This window comes from Anguilla anguilla, chromosome 9 (assembly GCF_013347855.1).
Source record: "Anguilla anguilla isolate fAngAng1 chromosome 9, fAngAng1.pri, whole genome shotgun sequence".
NCBI lineage: Eukaryota > Metazoa > Chordata > Actinopteri > Anguilliformes > Anguillidae > Anguilla > Anguilla anguilla.
Genome location: NC_049209.1, coordinates 31,099,835 through 31,112,327, shown reverse-complemented (window position 1 = coordinate 31,112,327; position 12,493 = coordinate 31,099,835). Strand labels below are relative to the sequence as shown.

The 12,493-nt window shown below is 47.4% G+C and overlaps 1 protein-coding gene across 1 annotated transcript; it reads right to left on the bottom strand.

Moving 5' to 3' along the window:
- Window positions 1-3,410: 3,410 nt before the first annotated feature.
- On the bottom strand, window positions 3,411-9,680 carry LOC118235285 (uncharacterized protein C11orf95-like). Its single transcript, XM_035432481.1, has 5 exons — window positions 9,207-9,680; window positions 7,454-7,978; window positions 5,905-6,267; window positions 5,133-5,510; window positions 3,411-3,950 (listed from the first exon to the last, which is right to left on the bottom strand). The coding sequence occupies exons 1-5, from the start codon at window positions 9,340-9,342 to the stop codon at window positions 3,553-3,555; spliced, it is 1,800 nt and encodes a 599-aa protein (XP_035288372.1). The 5' UTR covers window positions 9,343-9,680; the 3' UTR covers window positions 3,411-3,552.
- Window positions 9,681-12,493: the final 2,813 nt, after the last annotated feature.

Sequence of the window (12,493 nt, the reverse complement as noted above, 5' to 3'; positions counted from 1 at the left end):
TATAAATGGCTAGTTCTCCAGCAGTGCTCACACACAGACTGGGTAGGACTGGATCATTCCGCTTTTGCGACAGGAAACCACAGCTTTGCATACCCTAGATTACATACAGCCACGTGTTGTCTAACTGCTGACTTGAATTGACCGTTCAAAAAGTTTGCTCTTAATATTGGGAACGCGACGATTGGTCCACATCAGTGAGTCAGTGACAGTGCTTAGCAGCTCCTGGGTTAATAAGATTTGGGACAGGCTGTGATGTGTTCACGCATCGGTGCCAAAGGGGAATGAAATGTGCGGCTCGATCGAACGGAGCTGCTTCGTTCTTGTTTGCCACCGACGCGAGAATGCCTCGTCTGTTTCGAGCGTTTCGTATCGACAGTGGGCAGTCTCCCAGCACTGTTCTCTCATATCCCTGCATGATGTGAACCCCAGAGAAGTTTCAAACGGGCCGGTGGAGTGCTCTTCCTCGTGACTCGTGGTACCCGTGGTAACGGCATCCCCCCCAATTACTTTGCGGCCCCTTCGCGTCCTGTTCCCATGGGCCAGACCTTGCTCTACGCCTCAGAGGCAGTTGCGTTATCCACACAGCGGCTGTAGGGGGCAGCAGCGAGAGACCACGGGAGAGAAGCCAGAAGGTCACGTTCTGTGTCCAGTGGGGGGAGTCACCATGAGTACTGACACCGCTATCATACCAACGGGCCAGGTTCTGATCCAAACCCGCCTTATTAAATATCCACAAGCATAAACGGATAGTGCGTGAAATGTGTTAACTGCCCTCGATTAAAGGCATCTGTTAAGCCTTTAAAGAATAGGTGTTTTTTTGTTTGTTTGTTAGTTATTTAAATGGCCGTATTCCAGCTGTGCTGTTCAGATACTCACTGGATGGTGTGTCTGATCGCCCAGTAAAATCGTCTTGGTACGCAAGTCTGTAACTGCTGTGTATTTATCCCTGCAACGTTGCCAGAACATTCCGAGCATAAGTTCCGTACGCAGGGGGTAAAGGGGTGCAGGCATCTGCTCCTTACCGAGCAGGTTTAGGTCTCTCTTCCATCCTCCTCATTGTATGAACGCACACATACACACACACACACACTATACTCACACACACATATACACACGCACGCACACACACACACACACACACACACACAAACAAACACACATGCACAAACATACTGTCTGTGTCTATGTATTCAAACAGACCTTAACAGAAACTCGCATCTATGAACTTTGGTTTCTGCTCCAGCCACCGGAATATTAGATGTTTCTTGGATGTCTTTGCGTTAGTGTTACAAAGGCAAAAATGTCACCCTTTTTTAAAAGAATTTAAAAACTAATTTGTGCTCTACCCCGATGTGAAGTTCAATAATTTGTTCATCATTTTTCTAATGGGGTGGGGCTTATTTTTGATTGGAAGCATTTGTCTAGCTGTTTTTTTTTTTTCTTTCAAGGCAACTAGGTGTACTAAAATATGTGCCGTTTGTGGCGTCTTCAGTACATGTTGGACAGATTTGGAATAAAGTTTTAGAAGAAATGTGGTTCCTGTGCTGATGTGAAAGTGATATTAATAAAAAAGAAATGAAAGGAATGGGTCGCCTTGGTGCCGTCTGTGTTTATGTAAGGGAGAGAGAATGTGACCTCGATATTTTATGTATATTTGTGTTTAGTTTTTTTTTTGTTTTGTTTTCAATTTAATAAAAGCAAGCCTTTTAAAGGCTGTTTGGTGTGAAAATGCAACGGCTGTATTTAATGTAGGCCTGTGGTAGAAACTTGGGGAGAACTTCTGCAGAAGTAAGCTACAAAGGGGCTACAGTGTGTGGGTAGACCCCACGGCCCATGGTCCACTGCCCAATCTGGGCTGTGTCAGTGCGGACTGTGGCTGGCTGATGCTGCCGTTGCCCAGTCAAGCGAGGCCTTCCGTTTGGCCAGGATGACCGTGGCTCACTGCGCACCAGCGACCCCTGCTGGTCGAGTGAGTGAGCACTAGTACGCCTGTGGAGCTGTACATGGAGATTCTTCTTCCAGCACTAAGACACCCAATTCTATCTATCAAGGCCTTGATTAAAGACTGATTCATTATTTAGTTGAACTTGGTGTCTTGGTGCTGGGCTAAAACAAAAATCTGCACACCCACCATCCCTTTTCGGATAAGATTTGACACCCCTTTCCTAGGCCTTATGATCTTATCGAGTCAAATTATCAGAACTTGCACACTTACTGTGATCATAGATTACATTGATAGCACATTGAACCTAGGGAGCGAGCTTGATGAATCCCTTAAAAAACCACATTCATTTCCACATCTCGTTAAAATTTTGCTCTTCATGCCCGTCTACCACACCTCAACTTTATTTTTTTTAAATCTCTGTGCACTCAGAAACAGAAATGTCTACCAGTGAACTCATCTGAACTAAGTAACCGAGGGGCCTGGTGAGTTCTCGCTCACGCAGATTCATGTTGGTGTAATATGGAGATGAGATCATTCAGACAGTGATGCCAACACACAGGCATATATTTACATGTCCCTGAGGCTCCTTTCCCATCCAGTTTGTCCGGAAAAGCAAATGCTGTGGGAACATCTGCCATGTCCACATGACACTCCTTCCTGAGGTTCAGAGTCCAGATCCAGTACTGCAGTACTGACACTGACACAAATACTACAAGCCCTTGGACTGGCTGAGAGGCATCCCATCATGCTGTGTGCCGCAGGATGTCACATGACCCATCCTAGCCTGACTGCATTGCGGTTGTGTCTAGATGGAGTACAGTAGATTTCAGGAAGTTGTGTCCTATCCGAAGAATTCAGTCGTGCCTCAATCTTAACCTTCAAAGGGGAAAGTTTGACCAAATTTGTTAGCCGAACTAAGGATAAATCGTTTGGATAGAAAGTTAGGCAAGTAAAAGATGGGGAAACTAATAATGCTTGTTAGGTAGCTAGCTACTGAATGTTATTAGTTTCCTCATCTTTTATTTAGCTAACCTTCTGTCCAAACAATTTATCTTTAGTTTGGCTAACAAACAAGGTGAAACTTTCTTTGTTTTAATTCTTCCATTGCGGTGAAACTATCGTATAGGACACCACTTCCCGAAATCTCCTTTATCCCTTCTGGACACGAGCTTGCGTTGTCATCTCCAGCACACATTGCCCTCTGTACCGTGAGTCACTGGAGAAGGGTGTCCGCTGAGCCAGTAGAGCCCGGGGCCCAGTTACACAGCAAATATGCTTTCTGAGGCCCAGCCCTCATTAATATGCAGATTAGCATATGTTCAAATATGGAATTCAAATTTCTTTTAGCATACTTGAAAAACACTGCATGTACAGTGGAGTGTAACAAGTGCTGTGTTTTATTCGTTTGGATGTCGATGGCAAGTGCACAACATTACATACTGTACACCCCCCCCCCCCCCCCCCCCCGAACCCCAATCACAGCTCATCACCGGCTTCTAGCCCACACACTGGGAACCACCAAAGCTACAGCAAATAAATATTAATAGTCTGTGGAGCAGCTATAGGTCGGAGCGGCCAGGTCGAGGTGCAGGGGAATAGAACTCCTGTTACTCCTGCTCCTGGGCGCCCCCTGGTGGCGAGTCATGTGTCCTGGGAGGGGAGGCGGGTGGGACCGGCGCCAGGGCGGGGTGGCTAAAGTTCCGCAGGGCCTCCTCGCGCTGGGCGGGGCTGAAGGCCAGGGTCTGGGGGTGCACGTGCTGGATGTGGCGCTTGATGGTGCTGACCTTGAGGGTGGCGAGGGTGGCGCCACACACCACGCACACCAGCCGGCGCCGCTGGCTGTCGTACTCCATCAGGTACTCGGTGCGCCAGCGCTCCTGGTAGTACCGCTGCTGGTCCCGGCCCGGGTGGGGGCTCTGCCGGGCCGGCGCTGGGCCCCTCCCGGGCGCGGTCCCGCCGGGGGCACCTTCCTCCTGCCGAGCCTCTTCATCCTCCTCCTTTACCCCTGCCAGGAACAGCGGAGCCAGGAGCAGGGGGAGATGTTACGCGATGCTCAGGGTTCGAGTCACTCTGTCATCACCGTGTGTCTTTCTGTGTGTGTGTGTGTGTGCGTGTGTGAGAGACTTGGTGTCTGATGTGTCTTAATGCGTGTGTGCATATGAGTGTGTGTGTGAGTTTGTGTTTGATGTATGTTAATGCGCATGTGTATCTGTGGTTGTGTGTGTGTGTTTGTGTGAAAGTGTCAGTGTGTGAGAGAGTTTGTGTTTGGTGTATGTTAATGTGTGTTTGTGTGTGTGTCTTTGTGGGAAAGTGCTGGTGTGCGTGAGAGAGTTTGCGTCTGGTTCGTGTTCATGTGTGTTTGTGAGTGTGTTAGTGTGTTTGTGTGTGTGTGTCTGTGGTTGTGTGTGTGTGTGTGTGTGTGTGTCTGTGGTCGCGTGTGTGTGTGTGTGTGTGTGTGTGTCTGTGGTTGTGTGTGTGTGTGTGTGTGTGTGTCTGTGCATGTGTGTGTGTGTCTGTGGTCGCGTGTGTGTCTGTGGTTGTGTGTGTGTGTGTGTGTGCATGTGTGTGTTTGTGGTTGTGTGTGTGTGTGTGTGTGTGTGTCTGTGGTTGTGGTTGTGTGTGTGTGTGTGTGTCTGTGGTTGTGGTTGTGTGTGTGTGTGTGTGTGTGTCTGTGGTTGTGTGTGTGTGTGTGTGTGTGTGTCTGTGGTCGCGTGTGTGTCTGTGGTTGTGTGTGTGTGTGTGTGTGTGTGTGTGTGTGCATGTGTGTGTCTGTGGTTGTGTGTGTGTGTGTGTGTGTCTGTGGTTGTGGTTGTGTGTGTGTGTGTGTGTCTGTGGTTGTGGTTGTGTGTGTGTGTGTGTGTGTGTGTCTGGTTGTGTGTGTGTGTGTGTGTCTGTGGTTGTGGTTGTGTGTGTGTGTGTGTGTGTGTCTGTGGTTGTGTGTGTGTGTGTGTGTGTGTGTCTGTGGTTGTGTGTGTGTGTGTGTGTGTCTGTGGTTGTGTGTGTGTGTGTGTCTGTGGTTGTGTGTGTGTGTGTGTGTGTGTGTGTCTGTGGTTGTGTGTGTGTGTGTGTGTGTCTGTGCATGTGTGTGTCTGTCTGTGGTCGCGTGTCTGTGTGTGTGTGTGTGTGTCTGTGGTTGTGTGTGGTTGTGTGTGTGTGTGTGTGCATATTCAGAGCAGTGTGGTTGTACCTGGCAGGGCTTTGCGTGGCGTTCCCGTTGTCTCCGCCCCCCCGGTGCGTTTGCTCCAGGCGTCGGCCAGCGCGCGGCGCTCGGGCCGGCTCAGCGTGGCCGTCTCGGGGTGCTGCTGGCGGATGTGCTGGCGGAAGGTTCCGGCGTTGGCCGTGGGCAGGGCCTGGGAGCACACCATGCACACCACCGCCCGCCGCCTCGGGCACCGCGCCACCAGGTAGCCCAGCCGCCAGCGCTTGGGCAGCCTGCCGCAGGGGCTCCGCGACGACGGCGACGGACCTCCGCTCTCTCCGAGCGCCACGGGGCCCGCGCTGGATCTGCCCCCGTCCAGCTGAGACTCGGGTTTGACAGGCGTGTGCTCTCTCAGCGGGCTGCTCTCTGTGAGGGAAGAACAGAAGAGGTCAGGAAGAAATGAGATTACCTTCCCCTCTCTCTCTCACACACACACACAAATATACACGCAAACATGCAGTAACACAAAATCACACAGACCTCTCCACAACATCCTCCCCTCTCTCACTTTTCTTCTCTGTTCTTTCCTCCCTCCCACACACTCTCGCTCCAACTCCCTCACCCTTTCTCTCTGTATCCTTTTCCCTCTCTCTCTCTCTCCCTTCCTCACCCTCTCTCCCCCTCTCCGTCCTCCCCCCCTCTCTCTCCCTTTCTCCCTCCCTCCCCCCCTCCCTCTCCCCCCTCCTTCTCTCTCTCTCCCTCTCTTTCTGTCTCCTTCTCTCCCTCTCCCTCTCCTGCCCCACCCCCCTCTCTCTCTCACCATGTTTCTGGGCCCAGCTGTGCAGGATGGTGTGGCGCTCCTTGGCGCTGTACAGCAGGGAGACGGGGTGCCCGTCCAGGACGTGGCGCTTGATGTGGTCCAGGTGCAGGGAGGGCAGCTGGCCGGCACACACCATGCAGACCAGCCGGCCCTCCTCGGCCCGGTACTCCATCAGGAACTCCTGCCGGAACCAGGCGTGGAGCGAGTCGTCCACGTAGCGCTCCAGCACGCGGGCCGGCAGGTCAGGGGAGGGCTCTCTGGTCTCCGGGGGGGCCGCCGAGGTGGGGGGCGCGGGCGGGGAGGGACATCGGGCGGGGCCACCGTTACCGCAGGGGGTTTCCGACGTCTCGGGTTCGGGCTTAACTGAACGACACCGACAGAAAAAACAAGCGCGATGACGCTGTTGAAACAGCTGCGCTCAGGACGCTAATTACCCTCACAGCTGCAACAATAGGAAGCCTCCAGTGCCACACAAAACATACAACCAGCATCTGAAGAAAGCAGCTACAGCACTAGCATTAGCATTGTAAGATTATCTATGTGCTTTTTTAATAGCTGTCTTCCAAAAACATACATAAACATAACCACCAACCACATATTACTCAAGTTAATAGTAATCCTGGCTATGTTTTCTGAAATCACTTTGCTAAAGACCTTACACTATATGGCCAAAAGTATGGGGACACCTGACATCCAGCATCTCATCCAAAATTATGGGCATTAATAAGGAGTTGGTCTGCCCTTTGCTGCTATAACAACCTCCACTCTACTGGAAAGGCTTGCTTCCATTCAGCCAGAAGAGCATTAGTGAGGTCGGGCATTGATTGGGTGATTAGGCCTGGCTCGCAGTTGGCTTTCCAACTGATCACAAAAGTAGTGGATGGGTTTGAGGTCAGGGCCCTGTGCAGGCCAGTCAAGTTCTTCCACACTGATCTCGACCAAACCATTTCTATATGGACCTCGGTTTGTGGGGGGGGTATTGTCATGCTGAAACAGGAAAGGGTGTTCCCCAGCACAGAATCATCTAGAATGTGATTTTATGTTGTAGCATTAAGATTTGCCTTTACTGGAACTAAGGGGCCTAGCCCAAACCATGAAAAACAGCCCACGAAAAGGAATGTCCAGATACTTTTGGTCATTTAGTGTATATTCAAAACACACTTCTTTACCAGTTCATTATTTTAGTGATTGTCTGTTTCGGATGTGCAACAGACTCAGCTTAGCTCAGGAATATACTGTAATATTAATTTCATGCTGATAACACTATGCTTTAATATTAAATTTATGATAATAACACATTAAAAACCACCTGAACTGACCAAGTTTTATCTGGGATTTTTCTCAGGTCAGTCGGCATTGCTCAACTCCTCCTCGTTCTGATCGTTCTTCCTCCTCCTCATCATGCTGGTTCCTTCAGATCCATCCAAAGGATTGTCTTTATATCACAAAATAAGACTCGTCCTAGCCAATGCCTTGCTATGGCGCAACTAAATGTTCTGCTTGTGCGAAGATGCAAACATTTTATTCTATCCTAAATCCTCCTTCTTACCTGAGGAGAGAGGTAGAGAGTTCAGCTCCCCCTCCTGGCTCTGCGTCCCCCCGGCGGAGGAGCGGGCGGGGCTCGGCGCCCCCTGCAGGCGGAGGTGGGAGTCCCAGCCGACGCGGATAGCCTCCTTGTCAGCGGTGGTCCAGAGCAGGGACTCCGGGTGCTTCTGCTGGATGTGGCGCTTGATGGTGCTCAACTTTAGCGTAGCCAACGAACTGCCGCACACCATGCACAGCATGCGGTGCTGCTGGGCGTCGAAGTCCATGAGAAACTCGGCGCGCCAGTACTCATGGTAATAACGGCGGTGGTCGCGGCCCGGGATCCGGCTGCTGCCCGCGCGCGATGCCCTCTCCACCCGCCGCTTGCCCGACTTGCCCCGGGACGGCCCGGCCACCGGCGACAGGAGGAGTGGGAAGCCCGGCCCCTCGCTCACGCTCCAGTAGGTGGTGCCGGGGGAGAACCCTGGGGCTGCCGCCACGCCCTCGACGCCCTCCTCCACTCCGAAACCATTGGCCACGCTGTCCTCCTCTGGGGGAGAGGACATGGTGTAGGTCAGGCTGTGTCCCAGCGCACATGGTTTGTTTTGGAGTCATACAATGTCATACAATTCATACAATGTCCTCTTCAGTGTTACTAAACAGGACATTTTAATTTATTACATCATTCCAATTTCATTTCCACAGCAGTAAAACACTGTTTCAGTGTGTGTGCAGGGTCATCCAGTAACATTCATGTCTAGTTATTTCATCTTTTGTCTGTCCCATTGCATAATAATTATACTGACCACTGCAGTGGGCACCACACTCGGAAACTCAATGAACACTCACCCCATGGAGCAATGCAAGGCACAGTGGAAATTATAAACAGAATTCACTGCCAGTGTTTTAACGACTCCGCGTCGGCCTACAGTGACCAATGAAATGGATTTACATGGTTGCTTCTCAGGTGGGGCAAAGCCGTTGTGCCGCTGCGCAAAGTTCTTAACCTGAACCATTTCAGTACATAGCTACGTCTGCACTAATGAAAAAATAAAATCGCGACCCACGCATTATATAATCGGAATAGTGAACACCCTAATTCCGGGCGTTTTGCTAATCAAATAAACTGTGTAATAATAATGTAAGAGATTCATGGCTGGTTCCATGGACCGCATACATCTCATGAAAACGCCAGGCTGATATAAAAAGGTAATGTATATTGGCAGTGTTTAACCGTGTGGGTATTCTGACCAGAAGGATTTCGAAAAAAGCGTTATTTATTTTATGGTGCCTAGTGCAACGGTTATCTCCACAGCCACGTCGTAGATAAAGGACAAATCCCTTTTTGCACAGCATCGCTCCCAGTCTAGTTAATTTCCAACAGAAACATTTGCTATGTTGCGGGACAGTCTCCTAAAACGATTCTGCAGAAAAATAAGATTCGATTTTTTTGGACACCTCTCCAGAAAGGATAACGGTTGGAGTTACTGAGCACTAATATTTTTCTCGACAGCAAGGATAATAGTTTTTCGTATGTGCATGAAGACATTTGGTGGTGATGGCTTCAACTACACTGCATTTGGTATCCGCTAGGTGGAGCCTCTAATACGCAGCTGGCGCCCAGCCGGATATTTTGCCTTTGTTTACTCAAGAGCCAGGGAGAATATGGGGCCATACCGTGTGCTAGTAATGACCGTCACACGGATTAACACTGAGGAAGGGCTAGACGGGTGAGAGGGATTGTAGCAATCAGAATCAGGAAAAAACTTAGTTTGTACCTGCTGAGTTGAGACCCCAGTCACTCGGCATTTCCGCCGCTTCCTCCTCGACGCTTAGTACTACTGAGAGAGAATGTGTCTGCTCCTCGCACGGGTGATCCTGGGACTCGGATTTTCTCTTCTCTTGTTCTTCCATTACTGTGTAATATGGTATTAAATAGCACAGATCCTTCCGTATTTGTCAGGTTACCGGAAGCAGGGCTTTTAAAACCACTCAGAAATCCATTTAAAAAGCAAGCACCCATAAACCCTTCGCTGTTTCTATATCCTGAACACCCCTCCCACTGTCTGCCCGACGCCGGAGACAAGTTAACTTTTTACATCGATATAGACTGTTTTAGGTTGGGTTAAGAGCAGCGTCCAAAGCACCATACGTGAAACTATACTATTTACAGTTAGCTAAACTGGGCTCCTGGCGTGATTTGTAGTGCTCGTGTTAGCGTGGGGAGCCGAGCTAGGGGCCCCTGGGGCTCCTCAAGGGGCTCTTGGGTAAATTTAAAGGGACAGTCACACCTTTGGCACACAGACAAGCTTAGCTTGGGGGCCAAATATTTTGAAGCAAATTGTTTAGGGAGTAGGTTATAATAATAATAATATTAATATAATATTATTATTATTAGTAGTAGTAGTAGTAGTAGTAGTAGTAGTAGTAGTAGTAGTAGCAATAGTAGTAGCCTAGTAGTAGTAGTGGTAGATATTTTTGTTTTAGCCTAGTAGTAGTAGTAGGCTAGTATAACAATATCATGAATTTCATAATTAATTGATATCAAACTAGTTATTTTTATTTTTCCCTAATAACAGATTATTGTGTTCTTTCATGTTATACTTCCACAAGGTTTTATTTCACAGGTTTTGAACGAACGGGCAGAATTTAATGCTGCCGCATATTTCGGAGAGACGACGTTACACAGGCTACTACAGAAGCAAACATATTTTATGATAAATTAGAAAAACATTTTTAATTCAAACAAAATACGTGCTTGAAACTGAAAGACAATTAACTGCTTATATAGCCACATTTCAATGCATTCATTTAGCAGCCGTCTTATCCAGGGAGATCTACAGGGCTGGAAGGACATCAGTGTATATGCTACTATGATTAAGATATGCAATAGTGAAGTGGCGACCTTGAAATAGTGAAGTAAATCATATGAATTGGTAATGTACGTTGTTCACTTCTGAAGATTAACTGAAATGTAGCCTATGCTTTTGTCGTGGATATTTCAAACGCTTATATTTCAATAGCGCAATTACAATATAATCGCTTATATAGTTTACAAAATAATTGAATTACTTCTATGAGATGAGTGTTACATTGTGGGAAATTTTCCTGTGCGGAAATGGTTGCTGCACATGCTCAGATGAAAACTGCTTGTCAGAAAACTGGGACGGTGAATGCATCCTAACCGTAGATCCTAACTCTGAGAATCGAAACAGAAACGAAGAAACAGGCGACAAATTTAAAATTAGCTCTCGTGAATTCTGTTTTTTACGTAGAGGACAATTGTTTGCTCGTTAAGCTCTGCTTTTAATGGGAACAAGTGTAATGTTTTGGCCCCCCTTTCATTTACGTGGAGCGTGATAGAGAAAATGGCGTAAAAACGGTGCGTGAGTTCGACTGTAACGTACCGTAGTTGATGACAATATTTGTCTCAAAGTTGTTTGGTTTTTCAAGTCAATTCACCACTGTAATTTGCAATATTGTATTAAAAATATAGAAAAAGTAATTCTAACTGAAAAAATAAGATGACGACATGAATTACAATTTGGGCAATTTAGTTGAACATGATGCCAATTCCACTTCACACCGATGTCTTACTTTCTTACTAGAATTTGTCCATTTCCAGTCCTGGTTAAAACAATGAACCCCTTGGAGCCAGCTTAATTGTTATTTGCATTTTCGATTCATTTATTGCGGGAGAGGATTCATTTACTTCATATTTTTGTAGTCTTCTTAATGTTTCCTACCTACTTCAATATAAGCTCTGGTTTGGGTCCGATAATTAAAATGCTAAATGTTCTGTGCATTTCATATTCTACATTTATTGTGACAATTATTGACTGCCATTTTGAAAGATTTTATTTTCTTTAAAGCAAAGTAAATAATTTGTTCTAAACATCACTGTGGCTGTTGCGGGATACCACTTCTATTTCACTGGTAAAAGCATTTTGAATCACCCTAGATATATTTACACTAGTTTTTCTCTTGCATATTGGGAGGGTATTTCATTAAATAATGTATTATCAAATGTATAATAACGCACAATAAATAAATATGTGTGCTATTCTGAAAAACTGTAAACATGGCTGTGTTCAGGTTACTTGTTAACTGTAATATTTGTTTGGTCATGCTTAAAGCCTCGCTCATGGTAGAATGAACAGGACGTCTGGATTACACATTACTTTTGCAGTTGCTGTAATTCTTTAAGCCATGAGTGGTCATTTTCAGCAGGCATTACATAACTGCAGTAATGCCATGACACAGCGATGTAATATTTTACTCTCATGTTTAAGACCGTCTGAGAGCCTACCATGGTTGTAATTACTTGTACCCAGTGCCTGTAGCCAAAACCATCTGTGTTTCATGCCTTATAGTTAAATGAGTCGTGCTAGAACTGAATGGGGATTATCAATTAGTCATGTTACAGTCACTGCCTTTTAGTGTGCCTACATATGAGAGGGCCTTGTTTGACACAACACAAAAAAACGAGACTGAAAAAATCTGAAATGGTGAAACAGTGAGATTATGCACGTCATCGTACGCGCGTGAGCCGAGCGACCGTCGCGCAGCGAGGCGGTGGACATTCTGCTGTGGTGACCCTGCGAGAAGTGGACACCGCTCCAGTGTGACTGGCTGCGTGGGCGAGGTCATAATTTAATCCCAGATTATAGCGAGGGCCGGTCTTCATCGCCACCGAGGGCTAGTATTTTAACGGGGTGCAGCACCTGGAGGGACCCCTTAACATGATTTTGTGCCAGTGTGTCCAAACAGAATCCAGTCTGAAACTATTAGGGGGCAGGTGTATTCACATCAGTGTGTATATGGTGCTCACGACTGGGATAACCAGAAGGTTGTTGGTTTGATTCCCAAGTAATGTTGTAGGACTGAAGCCAGACTGCTTCGTATCCCCTTTTATGCCATGGAGCCTGAACCAACCTGAGTTCTTACACACCCTTTCCACTTTTGAGCGATAAATTGGGTGTTCTGTGTGCTGGTGAAGGGGTTATGCTCCTTAACCACTAAAAGTTGAGAAAGGGTATAAGATGAATTATCCACTTTTTCATTC